Genomic DNA, 25,364 nt, shown 5'->3' with positions numbered 1-25,364 from the left:
GGAGGGTGCGAGTGTGATTTTTGCCCACATCACTAACATATCATTCCAATGATCTCCCTGCCCCACACAAAATATCAATTTCTCTGAACCTTGAGGAAATTCCTAATAACATTAGCAAAATTTCTTGCACCTGTTCAAATGAATTCAATCTTTACAAAACAGATTTCTTCCATTAACTAGGGAAGGTCATTCTGGAAAAAATTGCCCCCCATAAGCCTTGTGGGATCCCTCAGGAATAGTTAATCTTCAAGGCTTTCATCATATATTCCTTTCTATTATGTCTGGGCAGAACTATTGACTCAAGAACATTTTTGTCCCTTCTTGTGACATTTTTCCTGTATGACCTCATACTTCTTAACCAAGCCAGTTTGTTTATGTTTTAAGTCATTATTACTCATATGAATTCACATAATACCCATTTATTACATCTCTCTAATGTAACATATGAGTATTTTCAGTTTCCTCTTACAGCTGAACACCCTGGTAAGACTAACTCCTGGGGAAGCAGAGCATTCTGCACCGGTTCCACCGTGAGTTAATCTCAATGCTCTCCTGGACTCAGGAGCATATCATCTAGCATAAATCAGACACTTGGGCTAATATAATTAGGAAATGATATTATGGGATGATTTTTCATGAAATTCTCTCTAAATAACCACTCTAATCCCCCGTTCCCCCGTGGGTTTTTTTAAAGTTATTTTATTTAATCTCAATGACTAAACGTACTATACAATCAGATAACGTTTCAGGAACTTGTCTTGATAGGTTCCAGCAAAGGTTCCACTGTACTAAAGGACAGAATTGAACAAATTCTTCTGTACAGAACAATTGAACATATTTTATAATACCCTGAACTGCTTCCACCAGAATCAAAAACAAAGACAGCCAACCTTTTCTGGATATCTTACTTACCAGAAAACTTACAGAAATGCAAATGGAAGCTTACAAGAAACTAATGGATACCGGCATCATCCCAAATTATAATTCATGCTATCCCACTCTACAAAGCCTGGAGTACTGGAATTATTTATTTTAAGAGTCCACCGAATTTGTAAAGAGGAAAATCTCCAAGGAGAATCAGAAGCAATCACCACACTTGTCTTGAATAATGAATTCCCCCTCTGTATCAGGTGCCTCCGTAGCCAGGTGGGGAAGGAGCAGCAGTGCGTAGCACATTCTTCTTTATTAGACTGTAGTTCGAGCCCATCACCACCAAATACGGAGGATGCGGAAAGGTCAGGGAATGACCACCGCATATCCTGGAGCAATATGGCCTTAGTTGCTAATGCTCCTAAAAACCAAATAACAACAATCCCCTCTGTATCATAAAGAAAACAATAGAGAATGGCATCAAGGCCTTTAACCAAAACCTAAAAATCACCAACCATTTTCATATCCTTATGTGCCTAACATCAGCAAAAAAATAGTTAAAAGAAGCAAATATATATGGAGTCAGTACATTTTTCAAAGGATTGTCTTCACGAAACAGATAGTAAAAGATCTGACCAACAACTTCAACAATCCTAGAAGGCCGATTTATAAAATAGATTGTAACTTTGGAGGTACCTACATAGGGGAATCTTATAGGCCTTTCACTTCCAGACTAAAAGAACATAAAAATATCCAATATGGAAGAATAAATGAATCCGACACTGCCCTTCCGAGCATTCCATTGTGGAGATATTTGGCAATTTAATATGTTCCAGCAAGGTTCCCTTTCAACTGGCCAACAGTATATTAGAGGAAAATTTTAAAAATCAATCTTTATAAAAATGTTTGGGGCCAGCTCTATAAACAGAAAAAAAGGTATAGAATTTGATCAGAAATATTTCAATATTCTTAAAGGGACAGTAGAAGATCTCAAAAAGAAAGCTCCAGACAAGGAGCCAACCCTTCCCCCACCCCACCACCACCCATAGATCTCAGACCAGCATAACCACAACCTATGAAGTTTGGGAGTGAGACTTAGCTAACTACATGGAAAAAATCAACCCTGAGGCACATTTGAACAATAAGAAAAATTTGGATCAAGAATAACTGATTTTGCAACCTACTGTTAGCCAATCTATAAGATGTCAACATTCAGATCCATACCCAAATAAGTATAAAAGAGCTATTAACAGCACCCTTGACTCAATTAAAGATACTTAGTCATTTAGCAAGACAGGTAAGCCAGTACCTTATTTAGTTCTGCCTTTATTTGTATAAAATTTATAAATTATAGATAATTGGATGTTTGTAGTAATGCATAAATTAATTAATTGTAACTATTTGTTTTTCTCTCTTTTAGTACAATCAAGTATAGTGTGATGATAGGTTCCATTGTATAGTACATTATCTTATTGTATAGTACATTTAGTCAATGTGGCTAAATAAACAAACTTTAAAAAAACTCACTTGGTATAAGTGGTTATTTAGAGAGAGAATATCTATATCTTAGATACTTGGATTTCTATTGATACTCCAGTTTGTTTTTTCTCTAGGACATTAACTTGTATTCCCAGAGGTTCAGTCTTACCTGACGGTACACTATAATTTAAGGTTGTTGCACTCCCTATCTGGTACACAGCAAATGACCAGGTATTTCAAATACTAGGAAAATGGCAATAACTTACAGGTGAATTTCCAGTGACAATTCCTTTGTTAGTCATGGCATCCTGTGATTATGTGTACCTTTACCAGTTGAAATTGTAATTACATTTAAATATATTGTGCATATCTTAAGTGTAATGCAATGGATAAATTACCTAACTTATTAATCATACACCTTAATAGGAGTCTGTTGTGGACAGTTGCCTGTTTCATTGTCACACCATATGTATAGGCATATTTGTAGCAGGCACTTAGCTGTCCAGTGTACTCTTGGTTATGCCACTGAATAGGTAACCTCAGCAAGAAGCCTTTTTTAATTTGTGTTTATTGATCAATCATTGCACTTGTAATTTTTTTTAATGAAAATGTATTAATTTATTATTTCTTATGTTATTAGGCAAAAGACTGGAAAGAGTGGAAAAGAAAAAGTAAGAATTGCTTTCATATTTTAAATTTATTTTTTAATTACTGGTTCCATTTATGTGTCGTTTTACTATGAACTTTGGATCGATTTGTCAAGTTTGATTTATGCAGATGGTCCCTTGTGAATAGAAATTACAGTGGACTGTTGCCACACCTGAGTATGCAGCAGACAGCCCACTGCCCGACATATATTTGGTTGTGTTACTGAATAGGTAAGATAAAGTTCATTTTACACAAAGTTAGCTTTTGCTTTTCTTTTAAGTATTTTGTTAGTAATAGAGGAGGTTAGGCAGGATGAATCCAAGGTTGCTGTACTACAAAGAAAAAGTGTATTGGTAGAAATTAATTGTTAAAATATATCAGTAGCCTGTAATTGAAGGTTACTGATATAGTACAGTTTCACTTAATACTTGTGTTATGCTGCTTATTCTCTCCTTAAAAGCAAGAAAATAATGCACGAACATATTTATGAGGAAAAGAGGATATTTCATTTGTAGAGTATATTGAGCAGATATATAAAGGAGTCTTAGTGATATAATTATTAATAGTTAAAACAAATTAAAAGGAATTTAAGCATGCTCCTTAATATAAGATAAGTAATGTAAGTTAATTTGCACAGATATTTAATCATCTTTAGAGAATAATTGGAAATATTATCTAGAGAGTTTTAATCTTGTTTTAGAGAAAACAATCTGACTGAAAATCCTTTTCACAAAATTGATAAAACTATATGCCCTTTAAAAAAATATCCTTTCTTCTTGAGGTGTCTTAAAGATAAGAAATTTGACATGGGCTTACCCATGATCATATAATGTCTGGAGAACTCAACAATAATTATATAACTTCCATATGATTCTTTAATATCTGGTATAATACAAGAAAACAAGCGAGGAAGGCAATTAAAATATGTTATTCAATACTGAATTGTAATTTTGCTGCTAGTAAATGATTAAAAAAAAATGCAAATTCTTGTAGTATTTATAAAAATGTATATGGTAGCCATTATCAACCCACTGCAGGATGGAAGTCTCCTCAGTGATTCATGTTGAGGGAATGGACCATTATCTGCCATATTGGTCCACTGCTTGTTGGCAGATCGACCGCATTTAGCAGTCAGGGGCTTGAACCCTAGTCTACTCAGAGTGTGTGCTATTAGCATTAGCATTAGTTGAGGCATATGGCGCCTCCGTAGCCAGGTGGGAAGGAGCGGCAGTGCGTAGAACACGCTTCTTGATTAGACCGGGGTTCGAGCCCGTCACCACCAAATACGGAGGATGCGGAAAGGTCAGGGAATGACCACCGCATATCCCGGAGCAATATGGCCTTAGTTGCTAATGCTCCTAAAAACCAAATAACAAACAATAACAAGTTGAGGCATATGATGCAAGAAAGCAAGCTTATATAGCATCAGCCAAAAAAAAAAAAGAAAAAGGGAAAAAAACCTTCCCATTTCACCCATCCTGTCACTCCAGATGTTTGTTTAGTCCAGCCTTAAATTTATTTAAGCTGTCAACTTCCACAACAACAACAGATGGAAGTCTGTTCCAGCAATCAACTACCTGCTGGCTAAAGGCAAACTTCCGCACATTTATTCTACTATTATATTCCTGCTCCTGACCACTCGGCTATGGAGGCCTAGTATTTATAACTAATTTCGTTATATGATCACCATGCATAAAGTTAACTGTGGCTTAGCTGATCTGTCAACTCCAATTGGTGTAATCAGTTCACTTTAGTTTAGTTTAAATAAAACTTATGCTGTATCTAACTGGTGGTAACTACTAACATAAATAAACTTAGTAGCCTTATGTTCTTATCGGTTGCTGTCTCCTCAAATGTGTCTTCAACCCTCTTGCAGTAATCCTCAAATACGCTAGGTACTGGGTGATTTTTCTCAGTTAACAGTTGTTCTCTGTGAGATTCTTACCTTTTGTGCACTATGTGTGTCGTGTAAGATTAATATGCCCCATAATTGTGCGAATAGTCCGGATGACTTCTTTTACTTATGGAGAATTCACATTAGCTTCGAGAAAGTGTCTCTTAATTTGAGCCATAAAAAACTTACTTTTTGTACTTTGGGTGTAAAGTAGGCAACCAGGACAAGAACTGGGCTCCACACATGCTGCACTACCTGTTCATCAAAACTCAATGCGTGGGTCAGTCGAAAGGGATGTTTTATGCCTTTCGCAGTGCCCATGATATGAAGGGAGCCAACAAATCACGTCACAGACTGTTATTTCTGTGCGATGCCGCCTTAGAAAAAGGACAATGAAGAAAACGTGTACAGTGATGTAGCCAAATATGCCATCTGCAATTTGTCCTATGCCTCAGGGTGAACCTATTCCTGACCCACCCAATTGTTTTTCTGTACACTGATGAAGTTGAAGACACCAATGAACATCATCCTGGCATACACAAAGAAGTGCAGCAGCTGTCTACGTCAAGGGATCCACCATTTTGTCCAAACCTTTATCCTTCTGAACCACACAAGATCATAGAAAGTGAGCTTAGTGACCAGGGATCTCGAACTGCCGAAGAATAAGGCAGTGCTTTTGGCCTTGACGCTACAACAGTGGAATCATCTACATCATTCTATGAAAGTGACAACATTTCGTACTCTCGAAATAAAGACTGATAAATTCTATAAAACAGAAGGCAAACTCACTGTTTGTAAGGATGTTTGGTTTAATGACATGAACATGAGGCACATTCCCAAAGAATGGCAACTATTTATAGATGCTTCTAAGGTTAGCTTTAAAGGCTGAGTTATACACAGTGGAAATATGCTGCCATCAATACCGCTTGTGTATGCTGTCCACAAAAAAAAAACATATTCAAACACGGAGAACATCCTTTTAGGTGTGCACTATCAGAAGTGTGAGTGGCAGATATGTGGTGATTTAAAGGTAATCACAATTTTATTAGGACTACAAAAGGGTTATACTAAATATTGTTGCTTTCTCTGTGAGTGCGATAGCCGTGCCGAGGATATGCACTATGAGAAGAGGAGTTGGTCTCATCGAAAAATCATTTAATACCTGGAATGAAGAACGTGGCATTTGAACCTCTGGTAGATCCAAATAAAGTTTTGCTCCCACCACCCCACATTAAACTGGGGCTCATGAAAAATTTCATGAAGACTTTGGAAGTGAACGGTCCTGTATTCACATGCTTGCAAGAGAAATTCCCAAGACTTAGTACAAAGAAGATTAAGGCAAGTGTTTTCATTGGTCCACAAGTAAGGCAACTTTTCAAAGACGAACAGTTCAAACCTGCCCTTAGTGATAGCGAGAAATCAGCGTGAAATGTTTCAATTGGTTTCCTAGGAAATGTTAAAGCCAGTAACTACAGGAAGCTTGTGGGAAATCTCTTTACTTCTTGAAAAACTGGGGTGCAGCATGTCATTGAAGATGCATTTCTTGCACTCACACCTGGATTTTTACCTGCCAAACTGTTGTGCTGTCAGCAATGAACATGGTGAGCACTTCCATCAAGACATTGCAGCAATTGAACAAAGATACAAAAGCAAATGGAGTGTCACCATGTTAGCCGATTATTGTTGGATGGTGAAAAGAGATGCTCCCGAAGCTGAATACAAGCAAAAGGCAAAAAAGTCCTGTGTTTGATATAGGTATGTTTGTAGCTACATCTTACTGCCATATAAATAAAAAATACTTTGTATAAATATAAAAAACTATTTTTTTCAAAAACAAGAGCCAATCTGCCATTTCAAGCACTATTTCTATGTTTCGCACCCCAAAATCTATAAAGTAAATTTACTGTCATGCCCGTAACAAGATGACCCAAAATTTTTTGTTCAGTGTTATTAATGAAACCCCACAGAGAAAAGCTAAATGGTGTAGGGAGAGTTTGGTGGCCAAGCAAATGGGTCCCCATGATGAGACTATAGCCCACAGATATAACCAGTGGGCTATAGTCTCATCATGTTGAAATAAAACTTTTATGGCAAGTCTTGAAACTATGGAAGTAAAAGTAGCCATAACTGTAGCATGTCTATGAAGACTGTTCTTGTTAGTCTTCTGGATACAGTTGCTTGATCTGAGCCAAGCTTCCAATTTGAGACCCACAGATAGTTCTGATAACAGACAATAATCCAATTTCGTACAGAGGGTTTTTATAACTGTATTCTGATATAGCAGTGCATCACTCACCAGAATTCATCCTATGAGCACCATCAGTTGTGTAGTGCAGGCGCAGTCAGTTGCAGTGGTGTACCCAAGTTTTTCCTTGAGGGGGAGCAAGGGTGACAAAATAGGCACCATACAAAGGTCAAGGGATTATGTCAGAGCCATTTCACAATCAACAATGCATTTTTAAGACCACATGCGTTTTCAAGAGTGCATCTATTTAAGTTGTAATATATATAATGTTGCTTTATTCAACACAAAAAATATGCTTTAGTTAAGGCTAACAAAACACATACATATATATAAGTTGTTTATGTTTGAGAAATTTCCCTGTTACATTCAACACCAAAAAAAAAAAAAATAAATAAAATAGCCTTGGCTCACAAAACACATGTATTATACAGTCGAACAATTCAGCAGTTAAAAGTTAGTCTTGAGTCTTAAAGGAATTTCTTGCATCTTGGTTTCATTGTTGCCAGATCTATCATGTTGCTGTATCTATCATGATCCTTGCTTCCTAATTCCTTTTCAATGGAAAGGACTGCTAGTCCCGAGAGTCCGTTTTCTGTCACAGTAGAGTGCAAGTAATTTTTAATCAGTTTTAGACGGATAAAAGATCTTTCTGCAGAAGCGGTGCTTATGGGTATGGTGTAAAATATTTGATATAGTGTGGTTACATTTGAATAACTTGAGATCAAATTATTGGTAGCCAAATTTAAACATTGTTATGATGGCAAGGTCTCCAAAATTTGTTTCACTACTCATCATCTCTTTCATCAGGCCTCTAAAGGAAAGTTATTCCTGAATAATTTCACTTTGGTCATCAAGGACATTGGCATATTCCTTTGCTATAAATTCTAACCTGCTGACATTACTCTCATCATCAAAATTCTTGGGATCCAGTACACTAAAGTTTGAAGCCACATCAAGGAAATTTTTGAACCTCTCCTGTGTACTGCTGATTACTGTATCCAAAGACATCAAGTAAAATTCTACTATAAAACATTTTCTACTATCATATATTCTTTTGTCCTCTGCAATTTCATAATGGAATCTCTTTCTCTTTCGGCCTCTTGGAATTTGTATGTAGAAGCTATCTTACACTTTGAAGTAAGTTCAATAGCTTCCTGCTCAATTTTCTTAAAATTACTTTCATCATTATTTTGCATGGCTTTTAAATCATTGTCAAATACCTTAATTAGTTGAGACTTGTTTAAGAGTTTTTTCCATACTATAAGAAAAATCACAAATTCGTATGTTTAACTGCTGTAAGAATGCCTTTTGCCTCAGCAAGCTGCTGTGGGGTGCTGTTAATATCCCCATCTAATATTCGTTGCAAGGTAACAACAGTAGCTGGTAAGCTTTGCACAACTGCCTCTACAGCAGATTTCCTGGATGCCCATTTAGTATCAGATAGTATCTGTAATGTTAATGCAAAAGACTCTAATTGGCTACATTGCTCCTTCTGAGGCACAGATAGATGAGGCAAACTTCCAGAAAAATAAGTGTACAAGCTTTCTAGAGTTCCAAAGTACAACCGACTGTGAACATTGCAATTTACTGAATTATCTAAGATGAGATTTAAATTATGAGTGCAGCAATGTGTATAAAGTGCATGAGGGGCAATTTCTTATACTCTTTTTTGAAGACCTGATATTTGACCAGCCATGGTGCTGGCTTAATCATATGCCTGGCCATAATACATTGTGGTTGATAGCCCTAGGTTGTTTAAAGCAGAAGAACATTAAAGAAGTCTTCAGCACTTGCCCCAGGCAGTTCAAGAAATCGAACAAAGTGCTTCACAATATCACCTGTTTCTGTCACATATTGAAGTGATAAGGAAAACTGATCAGTCCTGCTCACATCAATGGTTGAGTCAACTATAACAGAAAAGTATTTGGCAACTTGGACTTTATTCACTATCAATGATGTGAGCTCAGCTGCTAGAGTGAGTATCAAATCATTTTGTATATTTGGGCTCAAATATGTTGAATTGCATTCACTTAGTAACATATACTAAGTGATGTGTCATGTTTAGCTAGTAGCTTGTGAGTTCTAAGAAATTCCCCTCGTTTGCACTTGGGCCACCTAAGCCTCTGTATTCGCGATGACCATGAAATGCTAAGCCTTGTTTTGCCAAAAACAGAACTGCATCAATGATAGTTGTTAAAATCAGTCTGTTCTTTTCTATTTCTTTTTTCTCTGCTGTCACGAAATTGGCAAAGACAGTTCGATCACGGAATAAGCAAAATTTTGTTAGAAAGAAATCCTTTTCTGTGTGTTTGTTCATATTTTTCAATTTTGTGTACTCCCTTGGCAAAATTTTTACAACCAACTTTTGGGTTACCCCAAGGATCCAACCTATTTTAGGAGTTTGCAAACTACCAGCAATAAAAGAAGCAAAACATAGCATTGACTCTTGATGAATAGATAAGCCACTGCCTGGCACTTTCATGGCCACTTTTCTAATTCTTTTTTTGATACCACTGGTACAAAATGGCGACCAGATGCATCCTTTGGAAAATTTTGAAAACTGTCCTTGAGACCTGGTTGGCGAGGTCTGCATTTAAAAGTACTCTCACAAGAGACAATATGATTGGTTTATCACAAAACAAATGAGGGTCTGTCAGATAATCCACTTCAATATTAATAAATTCAGAAATGACTGAAGAAGTCTCTGCTTGATGCTCTGCATGAGAAATATCAATGTCGGCTATTGATAGTGGTACACCTGTTTAATTTTTTTCATCACCTCTTACCAGAGTATACCAGAGAACTTTTACCGATTTTAGAAGTTAAATCAACTCCATCTATTGGAATGTTTTTAAACAAAAGTTTAAACCAATTTTTGTGTAACATTTTGAAGTGTGTTTATAAATACAAGCAGTCCTCGAGTTACTTTCATAGATACAAACTTTTTAGGGTTCAATTCAAAGCTTGCACAAATCTACATAACGTCAAAGTGACGTGGCAAGTGCTGACTGCATTACTGCTGAAGAATTTCTGAAAACACTTGCTGATATCATTGAAACTGGGGATTACCAGCCACAACAGATAGAAAGAAACTGTGCACCCTTCCATAGGTGCCATTTAAGGCAAAAATGTTGCAGGGGGAGCATTTGCTCCATCCCCACAGGTATGCTACTGGGCAGTTGTGATCAGTATCATTTAAGATATCATGTGTGAAGCTTTGGAAGATTTAGAGACTGGCATCAAAATTGGAGGCCTGAAGATAAACAACCTTCATTATGCAGATGATACTGTGCTAATTTGCAATTCTAAGGATCATCTTAAAGAAACTCTGAGTATGTGAAGCAAGTAAGAAAAAAAGGATTGTTTCTGAATTTGTGTAAAACTAAAATTATGGTTATTGGTGATAATCTCAGTTCCAGTAAAGTGAAGGTTAATGGGCAAGATATTGAAGAAGTTTCTGAATTTGATTACTTAGGGTCAACCATAAATAAAAATAGTGACTGCTCAAACAACATAAAGAGATGACAGGCAGTTGCTAAAACGTTGGTCATTGATCTGACAAAATTTTGGATAGATCATGATCTGCCCCTAAAGACGAAACTGAGAATCATTGATTCATTAATTTTTCCAGTTGCCACTTATGGATGTGAAGGATAGAATCTGAAAAGAGTTGACATGAAGAAAATTGAGGCACTTGAAATGTGGTGTTACAGGAGAATACTGTGTATTTCTTACTTGGATCGAAGAACAAATGAGTGGGTATTGAATAAAATTGGCAGGCCTAAAATTCTTCTTCATAGCATCAACCAAAGAAAACTGAAGTTTTTTGGACATACAGTGGACTCTCGATTTTACTGGATAGATGGTAAAAAAAATTTCCCAGATAATCGATTTTCCGGTTAATCCAAAAATACAGTAAGTCCCCGATATATGTTCCAGGACTTCTTACGTAAGTTGAGTTTACATGACTCGGGAATGATTAATAAAATATTGCTATTATATCCCTGATATGCCAAAATTACAAAAACCACATAATATCCCCCAGAAGAATGAAGAAAAATAAATATTTTTAGTTAGTTCAATTAAAAACTTTATCTGGAGATGGTGGTGAAGTAGCCAGAGTGGCACACAAGAAAAGAAAACATAAAAGGAAGAAAAAACAAATGTTATTGTACTGTAAAAACTGATTTGTATTTCGTACTCTTGGTTATATAGTTGACTTCATTGGTGCCGATCGCTTCGCCGCTTCTCATATTCTGTCTTTCTCCTTTATTGTGTTCACTGTTGCCACTGACAAATCTGAATTCCATGTGATACTTGTTGGTGTTTGGCCATTTTCATACATCCTTATTATTTTAATTTTCTGATCCAACTTGATCGCTTTCCTTTTCTAGATAGATTTACTAGTACCGCTGTCACTTATTCTCTTAGTCGGCACCATGATAACAGTCAAAATTAAATTTTCTGAAAAGAAATTCATAGGTTTAAGGCGAAAACTAACTATTATCACCACACACGAGTCCACATTTTACTAAAGCACATTTCTGGAGGTCACTGCCATAAAACAATAAAAACAATTTGCACTTTCCAGTTTATTGGGCTTTTTATGTTAGGGCATCTAATTATAAATGAGTAGTAAGCTCGATCTTATTGCATTTGCGATAACACCAATAGCTGGAATTCTGTGGGTTTTTACGTTACTATGGTGAAATGTCTTTCCCCCTTCATTGCAATCTTCAGTCATAAAAAAAATATATAAATAATGTAACATAAGTCCGAAGCTATGTAAGTTGGGGACTTACTGTATCAAAAAATGTTCAGCAACCTACATAAAAAGTACGGCAATAGATAAAAAACGAAAAAACGAAAAAACTTACCACGCACTACTCGCATGCCTAATACCCAAATAGTGGTATTGGACACGCATTTATTTTTTACAATGTCGAGTTTAAATCTAATAGCTTCCCTTTATTTTTTACAATGTTGCGTATAGTTTGGTCACCAACGTTATAATGGTTCTTTAGACATTTAATTAACAGATGCACTGTTTTCAAACTTTGAATAATTTGATGTTTTTATTTTATTGGAAGCACAACTCTTGCTTTTGCCACCATTTTTGCGATTTCTAAACAAAAAAAAAAAAAAAAAATTCCAACATTCCTGACATGAATAACAATAGATTTGTCCTTTTGCAGTTTGATGGAACACAGCAATCGACACAGCGCACTAAACAAACTAAACATTTGGTCTCTTTTTTTTTTTTTTTTTTTTTTTTTTTTTTTTTTTTGAGCAGTGGGTGTGAAGATAGCGGGGTTGCAAGATAATAGGTACACTTATCTCCCAATGAAGACTTATAACGCCACTTCTTGTCGCTTATTTATGACTTGCAAAACATCTGTTTATACCTATTCTAGTTATTACTTGAATTTTATGATTTCTGGTTGATTTTTTTTTTTTTAATTTGGAGTCTTGAAGTGTCCCAGTTAATCGATCGCGGTAAATCGAGAGTCTGCTGTATAGTAAGAAGGGAAAACTTTAGGGGAAGAGGTGCAGAGGAAGACCTGCAACTAGGTGGAAGAATGGGATCAGTAAACTTCTGGGCATGACACTTTGCAGTGCTGCTCGCAGAGCACATTAGCATTAGTAGAGGCATATGATGCAAGAAAACAAGCCTATACAGCATCAGCCAAGTAAAAAAAAAACAAAAAAACCGTCCAATTTCACTGATCATTCGTTCCAAATGTTTGTTTAGTTCTGCCTTGAATTTATTTAAGCTATCAACTTCCACAACAACAGATGGAAGTTTGTTCTAGCAATCAGCTACATGCTGGCTAAAGGCAAATTTCTGCACATCCATTCTACAACTGTCTTTCCTCAGTTTGAATCTATGCCCCCTCAGGTTTGTAATCTGAGCAACGGGAAAATCCCATCAGCTTGAGCCTGCTCAATCCATTCAAGACTTTATACATCTCAATCAGATTGCCTCACAGGTGCCTAGTCTCCAGAAGCTGCAATTTGCAGAATTTAAGCCTTTCTTTGTAAGTGTACCCCTTCGTTCCCCTCACCAGTCTTGTTTCCCTTCTCTGTACTCGTTCTAGCAAATCTACATGCTTCCTAAAATGAGGCTTCCAGTCCTGTATGCAGTACTCCAGGTGTGGCCTGACCATTGCCTTATACAAAGGGATAATCACCTCCTTATCCCTGCTTGCAAAATTCCTGTATATCATTGACAAGATCCCATGACCTACTCTGGCAGCCTGTTTGCACTGCTCAGAAAACTTCATATCTGACTGTACAATTACACCCAGGTCTTTTTCATTCTCCATTACCCTGAGTGTAACACCACCCAGCGAGTACATTTCTTTGGGATTACTGCTACCCATATGCAGTACGTTGCATTTGTCAATGTTAAACTTCTGTTGCCACTTCTCAGCCCATCTGCCCAACTTTTCCAGATCCTGTTTCAGCAGCATACTGTTATTAACAACCCTGCCAACCTTTGTATCATCTGTAAATGTTGACATTAAGCTTGATATACCTTCATCAATATCATTGATAAATATACAAAACAACAATGGGCCCAACACCAAACCCTGAGAGATAACCACTAATAACATTAGTCCATGTAGAGCAGTATCCATTGATTACCACTGTGTCTTCTGCCACTCAACCATCCTTTTATCCATTGTAGCAACTTGCCCTTAATGCCATACTGCTCCAATTTGTACAGTAGTCATCCATGTATAACAGTATCAAAAGCTTTCCTGAAATCTAAGTATATGATATCAAAATTATTTTTTTTGCATCCAGTTCCTTTGTGACCACGTCATAGTATCCAATCAAATTGGTCAGACAAGACTTCCCCTTAACAAACCCATGCTGTGTCTGAATTATTACTCTGTCTTGTCTTGATGATCCTTAAATGCTTCTTTAACCGGTGACTCCATTATTTTCCCCGGAACAGAAGTCAAACTAACAGGTCTGTAATTACTCGTGTCATCTCCTTTTGATCCTCCTTTGTGAATTGGAGATATATTTGCATATCTCCAGTCTGTGGGGACTTCCCCTGAGTCCAAGGATGATCTCATAATTATGACTAAGGGTTTTCTTACTTCCTTTGTCGCCTCCTTTAATCTAACTGAATAGATCCCATCCACCCCAGGTGCCTTTCTTATGTTTAACTTCAACAATTTCTCCTCCACTTTGCTCTCACTTATTATAAAATCATTTAACTCCCTGTTAGAGTTTGATAAACATCTATCCCTCTCCTCCTCCTCGAGTAACTCCTCATGTGTGAATATAGATGCAAATTACACATTTAGTTTGGCAGCTATCTGAGAATGATCATTTACAGTCAAACCAGTGGACCAATCTGATTCATCCATTTCCTTTTAGAGTTTATATAAGTAAAGAATTCTTTGCATCCTTAATTTCTCATAATCTGCCTTCACTTGCCTAACCTCCTTTGTGACTTGATTACAAAGTCAAAGTCTTTGTGACTTTGTGGATCCATCTGTGAGCCACTGCTGTACACAACACGTTATTTCAATTTAAACGATGAATGAATTTTGTTCAAATTCAGAAAAAACCTAAAATAATGTAACTAAGTTCATTATTTTAGGGTTCTGTATTTTCTTATAAGATTTCAGTTTATTTTGTTTAATGATTTGTTAATAAACTAATAAAACAAAAATCTTAATTTTCTTAAAAAAAAGACAGATGTGATAGCAAAATTTTAAGGTCATTCATATGAATAACAAATCAACACTACAAAAGCATATTAGATAACATTTTATTTCAGAAAAAAAAAAATCAATGTTTTAAATTTCTTGGCCAGTGTAATTAATCCTTTTGCAAGTATGCATGTATACAGGGTGATTCATGAAGATAAGATGTAACTTCAGGAGTTGATTTCTGAGGCAGCTTTGAGTAAAAAAAGTTGATATGAATGTTGGATCTGATTCTGAATAATTATGGAGTTATATAATGTTCTTAGATTCTCAGCAACATGCCATTGCGAATAACACAACTCATTCTACCTTGATCGAGTGTAGCTTGCAATGTGCAGATCAGTGTTGTTCTTTTGTGTTCCATTGTTACTTTCAAGATGCCTTTTACATTTACAAGTACTGAATATACTGTTATGATGTTTATGGATTGTGCTGAAAATGCCCTTGCTACCAGCATTCTGAACTTTTAGAGTTCCAGCTTATTAGCTGGGTTTTTCAAATCTTGTGAGTTTTAGGTTTGTAATTTTACTAACGCATTAATGACTAAGACTATTATAGTAGTAGTAGTAGCAGTGGCATTTGATGCAAGAAAGCAAGTGTATGAGCTTATGCAGCATCAGCCAAAAAAAAAAAAAAAAAAATCACACCATTCCCTCCAAATGCCTGTCCAGTTCCTCCTTAAATTTATTCAACCTATCAACTTCCACAACGACAGATGGAAGTTGTGGAAGACATTATGTGCCAAGACAAGGTTATAAATTGTTAAAAATAAGTTCTGGTGCTGAAAGAGGAATTGTTGGAATGATGTTTAGTATAACAAGGGCTGCTGTTGCCAAATTGTGTCTGTTCATAGTGTATTTAATATATCAGACCTATTGAATTATACTGATGTGTATAGGCCAGTATGCTTCATGAAAATTAACAGTTCATCTATGTTGGCATGATTTCCAAGGAAATGGGACAGAGTCTGAGCTTCATTCAATCTGTAGAACTATTGGAAGGTGTTGGAGTGGATGGAAGAATAAAGAGGACAGTCTACAAGAAAATGATGGACCATGAGTTGAATGTGCACTGGGGTGGATTTTCTCCCAATAATAAAAACAGGTGTGTAAGATGAGTGTGCCCAATTCTCAACCTTGCCAGTACCATTTCTCGTCTGTTTTGTCTGAATCTGGAGAGCCACAATTTCAGATCCTTTTTTATCTGGAAAAGCTTGTTGATATTTCTTTGCCAGATCTGTGACCAGTTATCGTAACATACCTTTTGAATTATAGGTTTGTAATCCATATAAGGTGCCTGATGTTGTTTTAAGAATGTGGGATGAGGACTGTGGTCTCATTTCCTGGAATTTTGGAATGACATGGAATCAAGCAAAATGTTACTGATTGATTGGATTCACTGCAGGGGAGTAACTGGCATGAATGGTTTTCAGTGTTGGATGCGAGGAAGAGAAATTACCGTATTTTCCGGCTTATAAGACGCGGTTTTTTTCACGAAGAAATACTCGGAAAATCACCCTGCGTCTTATATGATCAATGTTAGATTAGGCCTAAAGACTACTGGCAATGCATTTTCGATGACGCAGTGCCGGTAAACTGAGTTCTGAAAACTTTCCTTTGAAATTCACACCAATGTTGAAATATATTTTTAACAATTATCAGTGGTTACAATCTATGGCAACAATACATACCAGTAATATTTTTTTCGTGAAAAATTTGTTGAAATCTGTGTGATATGAATCTCATAATCAGACGTAAGTAAAAACTTGTTTCATTTTCCCATGTGTTTGCTTCCTCTATATTATGGTCTCGCGCTTTTATGGTATGGCAGGCTAATTAGACTGGATCGGAATTTTTCAATTCCAACCGTCTTTTACAAAGAGAAAGTGACGCCCGTATTTGTCTTAGGGCGAGTAAGAATTTCTGTTACATTACTTCTGTCAGCTTTTTTCAGAAACAAACATTTCATTATTGGTTGAACATTTACCCAAGCGTATACCATTATTTTGAGAAAAATATATTACCATATTTAATTTTATTATTATTATTTTCTTTATCAATAATTTTTTTATAAATTTCAGGACACCCTGTTATGATGGAGTTGTTGAGAAGGCATTGCTACACAATTGCCTTTAAATTACAAGTAATAGAATTTGCAAAGCAGTATGGGAACCGTGCTGCTGAAAGACATTTTGGACCACCTCCTACTGAGGTGTGGTCATGCCATCCTGGTGGACTTCGCAAGAAGCCGTCGCTTCTCGTGTGGGATCAGTTCTGGTCTCACCTAACTAATTGTACTAAGATAAGATTAAAAAGTTTAATCGCGCAAATGGCTGTAATTCCTGGAGGATTAACGGGTGGCGCCTCCGTAGCCAGGTGGGAAGGAGCAGCAGTGCGTAGCACACGCTTCTTGATTAGACCGGGGTTCGAGCCCGTCACCACCAAATACAGAGGATGTGGAAAGGTCGGGAATGACCACCGCATATCCCCGAGCAATATGGCCTTAGTTGCTAATGCCCCAAATAACAAACAAACAAACGATTAACGGGTCAGTTGCAACCCCTGGCTGTATCAATAAATAAGCCTTTCAAGGACTACATGCGTGAAGAATGGAATAAATGGATGATGCTCCTGCAGCATGAACTAACATCAACAGGGGGCTAACATCAACATCAACCTGTACCTACCATTGTACAGGTTTGCCAGTGGGTCAAAAATGCTTGGAATGAAATTAAAATGGAGACAATAGTACGATTGTTTAAGAAGTGTGGCATAACCAATGCTCTTGACGGCACGGAAGACGACCTTTTGTATGAGGAAACAGATTCATCTGACTCAAAGATCACTCATAACATGGACGATGGTGACATTGAATATCTTGAATATTATGATGATTTCAGTAATGGCTTTTTAGGTTTTAAGGGTAAATGAAAATGTCAGACATTTCATAATCTTTAGAACAAATAAATATTTTTAAAAAATTTTTGTGTTTTATGAATTGAATAAAAACTCCATGTTGTAACTCCATTTAATTTATTTTTAATACCTACCCACTGATTACGTCCCGTATCACACCATGTCGCCATATTTGTTTACATCAGTCGGTAAAAGATCGCTTCTTAGTTTCACCGTAAACAGTATTGAAGGATAATGAAGGGTTATTATTTTTACCAAAATATGTGACCAAAACTAGGGTGCATCTTGTATGCCCGTGCGTCTTATAAGCCAGAAAATACGGTATCTTTTATGACAAAAACTGCATTGAGAGAGTCAGTGATCAATAATCTGATCAAGTGCCAGCTTTATGGCATACAGTCGGCAGTGAAGATACTGCATTCAGTTGATAATAAAACTGTAACTGTGAATGAAGGAAAAACCACTGCAGCACCTACTGCAGTGTCAGTTTTTGACCCGTTCATATATATTGTACAAGCATTGGAATTGGCAGTAGCATGAGCTGCATGCAACTGTCTGATATTGGAGGAAGATAAAACATCCTTACCCCATTGGCAAAAGTGGTCATCATGGGAGGCAGGAGCATATAAATGTCAAATTTTAATATGTTAAATGACTTAACTGGCCACAAAATTGGCCAGTTAAGTCATAAACCCAAACCCTTTTGGATTTTTGCTGTGTGGGTGGATGAAAAACTTGCATACCACATGAAAGTGCAAACATAGACCATAATTTTCCTAAATAAATAAATCAACACATTATCAGTTATGTTTATGCATCTAGTGTTGTTTTGTTAATTTTATATCACTCATAATAGATTTGTTTTTCTAAAATTCAAACAGCCACTGTTCTGTAATTGTTCAGAATCAGACCCATGCTTTTATTCAAAAAGGCCAAACTTCAATACAGCAAAACCTCACTATTCCAGACTAAGAGGGAAAAGTAAAAGGCATAGTTTCAGTTAGTAAAAAGTCCGAATTATAGAATATAATGGTATATAAAACTAAACCAGGAAGTATATAGTGCTTTTCAAGCAAATAGCATGTACCCACACATTTTGATTAAAAATTGTTGTCATGATTGTTTGACTCGTACATACAGTATACCCTCTGTTTTTATTGTATATCCTTGCTTTTTTTAGGACTACAACACTTTATGTAAATATTTTCACTTCATAATAAGCAAACAGATTTATTCATAATCCAGCAACGTATGTTAATTTAGATAGTATTAGGACATAAATATGATGAAAAGAAAATAAATTATAAAAATGGTTATACTCAAAATAAAATTTAATATGGCGACTTCAAATCAAGTGGATTTTTATCCATTCAAATAAGATTTTTAAACAATAAATTTTAATGTTAAATGATTAACTAAATTTAATCAGATCTAGATAGTTCCTCTACAGACTACTGTCATGTTTGAAGAAATCTAAATTTATGTTGAGTAAGATTCTATTGTACTGTTGTTTTCATGGTCATTATTCATTTCTCTTAAGAGGATAAAAATATTTTTTGAATTCCATGTCGGAATTTGAAAATTTAATAAGAGCGCATTGGGCTATCTTCTTCCTTCATGTAATGTAAACTTTTTTTTTTTTTTTTTTTTTCAGTTTCTTCACTTCCCACTTCACCTGTAGGTCTCTCTTGACATGCTACTATTTCTTCTTCCATCACTAATTGTTACCTAGCTGCAGTCCCCCCCTCTCTTTCAAAATAATATCCTTTCATCACTTCTTTAGAGCATATTCTGATACTCCTCATTTTTGATTCTGTCTAAATCATCATCTAATAGCTTTTTTCCATGCACTTACTATTGTACTCTGCTATACTTCATTCCAGGATGCAGTCCAGTTGTAAATAGCATGTATGTTATAATTTTTAATACTTCTCATTGCTTTTTCTTCTCCTGTGTCTCATATATTGCACAAATCATCAAAAATCCAGACACTCTTTAAATGTTTTAAATGTTTCTTTTGATGCAAACATTTACAATATGTAATGCTCTGTGGTCCATAGATTGTATGAGGACTGTGGTATTGGGAGTTAAGAAAATTTATGCTGTCATTATTACTTAATGAAATTTCATCAGGACGTACAGCAGCATCATATAACAATAACAATGCCATAATTTACATTTGCATTTAATTTTTCATTCTGAATGATTTTATTTTACTTAAAAAGTGATTGTGAAACCATTCTTGAAAAGTTTTTAAATTGTATAATTAAATTCTCGTTTAGGGAAAATCGCCTTACTTTATAAATGAAACGCATGCGCGCGCGCGCGCACACACACACACACACACACACACACACACAAACACAACAGTCTGAATTATAGAGAGTACAAATTAGTGAGGTTTTGCTATACTAAAGTTTGGCTTTTTTATAAAATATTAGCAAAAATTGAAAATGAATATTATGGCTCAATAATGAAATATGTTTGATTCAATAATGAAATTAAGATGAATTAGTTATTTTTCTTATACCTCTTCATTTTGTAATAGAGAAAGCTGAACGGAAAACTTGGAAGGAACAGCAAATACTTAAGAAATTGGAAAAAATAAAAAAGAAGAAAGAGGAGGAGGAACAACAAAATCATTTGAGAGATGATGCATGCAGTCAGGAAAAGGAAGATAAGGGAAGACATTATACTATTAGCATTGCCTTGCCTGGCTCTATTATGGATAATGCTCAATCTCCAGAACTAAGAACATATTTGGGAGGACAGGTTTGTTTGTAAACAAATGAATACATCAGTACAAACTTGTTTCATGTGAAAATGACTTCCAAGTAATAACATTTCTTGTGGCAGAACCTGTTTTAATAAGTCTTGCTTTAAACTTTCCTCAAATTTAATTTTTTTTTTTTTTTTTTTCTGAAAACAACTCTAAAATATTTTGAAAAAGAATTCTTTGCATCTTTTTCTGAACACAGAACTGTGGCACATTTAGAAGTAGCAACATATTACGATGTTGTTATTTCTAAATTCATTCATAACAATAACATTTATATCAACACATTATGGTGTTGTTAACCATTGTGTTATATAGCTAGCTGTGTTCCCCTTTTAAAGTGAGATGTTTGGTTATTTGCGGTAAAATAATGATTGTGTTAAATATGTTAAGAAAAATTATTTAAAAATGGTTATCTTGAGTTAATTTGGCATAGAAGGTAATTTTTCTATTGTTGTAACCTGTTTGGAATGCTTATAAAACAAATTTTCATCATTGTAATGTTAAGCTAATGAAGCTACTGTTTTAAATTTTCGCCACTTCCGTCATAAGTGCTGCACAAAGAGTGCGAGTTTATATAGCAATAATATGCAAGTTAGAGGGAGAGATGAAATAGATATTAAGTAAAGTAACATTTAACAGTTAATGACAATTGTTTTTAGTGTCTTAATGGTTGAAGTTCCGGTTTCCACTAATATTAGCAAGACTGAATTAATTAGAAGAGATATTGACAAGAGTATGGTTTGTTTGTTTTCCATCAAATTAAAATATCTGAGTTATTTACAGTTTGGTTCTGCTATATTTCCATTTTAAAGATTGTCAACAAATTTTAAACAGTGAAACAAATCAGTCAGTTCAACTGTTAGAAATTGTTACCTGAGGCTGTTTTTATAAAACATGAATAAATCTTGTTTTAGTGGTATAAAAGTGATTTAATGGAAGGGGGAAAAAAGTAAGTCTTTTTATTTCTGTAGGAAATTCAAGTTAATTTTAAACAGTGAAGGTAAAAAGAAATTTAAATTTGAATTTGGTGGCTCAGTTTGCAAGCTTTACAAATATAGAAAGTGGTGTTTTTTTTTTTTTTGCTCATAAAAGTTAGTCTGAAACTGTCATAAGCAGAGAAAAGGACTTCAGGGAAATATTTCCTTTTCAGTACTTCCACTTTTCTATTTTTAAAGAAAGGATCATTAAATTTTTTAACAAAGAGAAAATGGAAATATTTTTAGATATGGGAATGAGTTCTCTTGTGATTTTAATCCAGTGGCCACTCTAGTTTAGTCTTATTTGACTTTCTGAAAACTTTTTTTAGGCCAGTGTTCTGATAAACTGTAAATTTGCATGCTCCTTAAAGTTTTTTTTTTTGTGTATTTTAAACTTAATTTAAAGTTGTTTGTTGTTAGTAAGTTGAAACAGTTTTTGGTTCCCCCTCTTTGTACTATTTGCATATAGTACAAAGAAGAAGCCACAGGGTTTTGCTGCGCTGGCAAAAAAAAAAAAAATAGATAAGAAAATACAAATTATGTGCTTTCCTCCTCACACAGGTAACTATCCAGTTGACTTTTGAATTTAATCAAACTGTCAGCCTCAATTATCTGCAAGGGCAACTTGTTATAGCAATCAACAACTCTGGCTAAAAGAAAACTTCCTACAATCTAATCTAAACCTCAACTCCTGTAATTTTGAATTTATGACCCCTAGTTCTGGAATTCTTTATAACAGTGAGAATCCCACCTTTGTTCATTTTACTAATCCCTTTCAAAGCCTTATAAACCTCAATCAAGTCACTTCTGAGGTGCCTGGTTGTCAAGCTCTGTAGCCCACATAATTGGAATCTTTACTCATATGATTGTCCTTCTGCTGATTTTACCATTCAAGTTGCCCGTCTTCGGACCCTTTCAAGAAGCTCAATGTCTGTTTTCATCTGAGGTCTCCATACTTGAGTACAATATTCCAAATGTCGTCTTTTCTCCATTAGTTTAAGTAGTGCAGTTGTTTACAAATGATGTGTTTATATTTTGAAATTGTTCCATGCAAGTGTACTCTCTCTTCTAGTGTTTTTAATATATTGCCTTTCAGTTGAAGAGGAAAACAAAAAAAACCATTTTTTTATGTTGTAGTAAGTGGTACTGAATAATAGGCTGACAAATCAGAGACTTACTAAATAGAAACATCCTTATTAGCTTTTAAACACCACAGAACGCAAGACTGACTCAGCTATTTTGGTTGATCTTTCAGCAGTCTTGAGGAGAATGGGAGAAAATTTATAACGTGGAATACAGTCAAGCGATGCACCACACCCATAACCAACTCCAGTCGGAGTTTCTCACTTTTGTACATTCAACTATGTACTCTTTTATGGGGTATTTGCCTTAAGAAGCAACCAATACCTCATAAAAGAGTCCGTAGTTGATTTACAAGTAAAACTTAATCACCCTGAAAAAAAAAAATTATTATTAATTTAATTTTATTTTTTTCAGGGTGATTGTTAGGGTGAACAATCAAGTTCAATGGTTTAAATTCAACACTAATAATTACAAGCAAATACAGTGGTACCTCGGTATGTGTCTGCTTTGGAATAAGTCCAACTTGATATACGTCCTGTTTGGACGTGAAAAATTTTGTTTGGTATACAACCTTTGTTTGGAATACGACTCGCTTGCGTCAAAATGAGTCACGACACTGCACGCTACCCTTGTTTACCTCTCTCTAGACAAAGCCACGACTCAGAGATGCCAGATCTTACCCCCTCTCCAAAAGCCGACCAGGGACAGACGCTAGCAAAGTACGTGCGCCCATCCTCACTCGACTTTCCGAATAAAACTGACTGAGGACGTATGCGTGCACAGTGCGCACTTACGTCCTCGATCGACTGAATTCAGTTTTTGGAGAGGGGGTAAGATCTGGCATCTCTGCCACGACTGCCCATGAGTATCAGTACGACAGTTTCTACCATTCAGTGAACAACCTGCGCTATAACTCTGTGAATTTTCACATGATTTTGTGTTTTTTCATGTAATTTTTTTGTAAATTCATTAACCATGAGTTCTAAGAAAGTTAATGAGAAGAGCCAAACAACGAAGAAAATGGTTAGGATCACCATGGAGGTGAAAAAAGAGATTGTTGAAAAGTATGAAGGTGGCATGCGTATCCGGGACTTGGCTGCTGCCAATGCTGAGAACGACGGTATCTACGATTGTGAAAAACAAAGACGTTATTAAATCTGCTAATGTTGTGAAGGGGATGAAATCGATTAACAAACAAAGATCAGGGACATTAGAGCATGTTGAGAAATTACTTTTGATCTGGATAACAGAAAAACAGTGTGCTGGCGAAAGCAAATCGGAGGCAATGATTTGTGGCAAAACTGATGCATGCCGATCTTTTGAAAAACAAGGCAGGAACGAGCCAAGAAACGAGCATCTCATCTCAGGCAGATGAGATGCTCTCGTCTGCCTGATCAAACAAAATGCATGCACAGTAGTACTGTATTGTATAGCTATGCACATTGTGTGAAATGCTGTAATAATGAATGTTTAGCATTTGTTTATAATTAATGTTCACATTTTCGATTTTGTTGATACTTGAAAAAAAAACATAAACCCAGGAACTCGTAAAACAGGAACTGCCTGTATTATTGAAACTCGATAACTGGAAGCCCTAGAGCTATAATTCTTGACATTATTTTAAATCTTGTTCTTAAAGTAATTTTAATTTACTCTCTCTGTCTGGCCCATTCCTTTAAATGGAACAGTCTCAAGAAGAGAGGCGAGTTATTTCTGAAGATTACTAAACAATTATTATTAACCTAATTTACTTAATTACCAAATGAGAGACAAACCATAATAAAGTAGAATATTCTTGACTTAAACCAGCTACACACAAAGAACCTGCAGAAGACAAAGTTAAAAAGACTGCCTGCTTCAGTACCAGCTCTGGACAATTATTTGCAGGGAATGCAAATTCGCCCAAGTTCCCCACATTGATCACATCATATTAATTTTTCAGGTTGGTCAAATAAGATTTTTTTTTTTTGCAAATCCGTGTTCCTGACATTTCCTGCCACTGAGGTTAAACTAACTAACCAGTGTATAGTTACTCATCTGACCCTTTACCTTCCCCTTCCCATGTTTTGGTTAAAATTTAGAACTTCTCCAATCCTCTGCCTCTAACAATAACCTCATATGCCTAAAGATTTGGAGCATATTTTTAATAACCTCTTCCAGAATGATAGGATTGATACTTCTGCACCTGGTGCCTTGCCCAGTTTAAAGCTCTGTAGTTTTTGTAAACAGTAAACTGAAATCACCTGTAACAAGGCAGTCAGATTTACTTGTTCTTTCAAGTTGCATATAGAGACTCTTATCTCAATGCTGTCTTACAGTCTGTAGCATACCCCACTCTCAACTTTCCTGTACTAGTTATCTTTGCCACATACTCTGTGCTCTCCTGAAACTGCTTTGAAGCAGAGTACAGTCTTACTGCATTCAGGCAGCTTTTTTATTAGAGCTTAAACATCTTCCCCCCATCATACTGATTTCTGATGTTATTTTTTATTTTATGGGTGGTTTTGAGATTGTAGGGAAGATGAGGGAAGGTTACTAAAATTGAGGATTAGCACTATGTTTGAATTAACTACTAATATATATAAATTCTAAGAAATTTTAATATATTATTTATAAATATGGAACTTCAAGGGAGTAAAAATTTATTATTATAGGTGGCACGAGCAGCAGCTGTATTTAATGTTGATGAGGTTATTGTTTTTGATGAAAGTGGATCATCTACAAGGCAAGTTAATTTAACTTTA

General features: G+C 35.6%; 1 protein-coding gene across 2 annotated transcripts in view; it reads left to right on the top strand.

Moving 5' to 3' along the window:
* LOC150089427 (28S rRNA (uridine-N(3))-methyltransferase) overlaps positions 1–25,364 on the top strand; it is a 90,703-nt gene that overhangs the window by 9,192 nt on the left and 56,147 nt on the right. Inside the window, exons 2-4 of one of the 2 annotated variants that reach the window (XM_090368583.1) lie at positions 2,990–3,020; positions 20,330–20,553; positions 25,275–25,345. In XM_090368583.1, the coding sequence (XP_090224709.1) occupies positions 2,990–3,020; positions 20,330–20,553; positions 25,275–25,345 (326 nt within the window). The remainder of the gene's footprint in view (positions 1–2,989; positions 3,021–20,329; positions 20,554–25,274; positions 25,346–25,364) is intronic. The other variant, XM_090368584.1, reaches the window with a different exon arrangement.

This window comes from Mastigoproctus giganteus, chromosome 2, assembly GCF_048544385.1.
Source record: "Mastigoproctus giganteus isolate SK-2022 chromosome 2, ASM4854438v1, whole genome shotgun sequence".
In the NCBI taxonomy this organism is placed as follows: domain Eukaryota; kingdom Metazoa; phylum Arthropoda; class Arachnida; order Uropygi; family Thelyphonidae; genus Mastigoproctus; species Mastigoproctus giganteus.
This window is presented reverse-complemented; position numbering and strand designations above follow the sequence as displayed.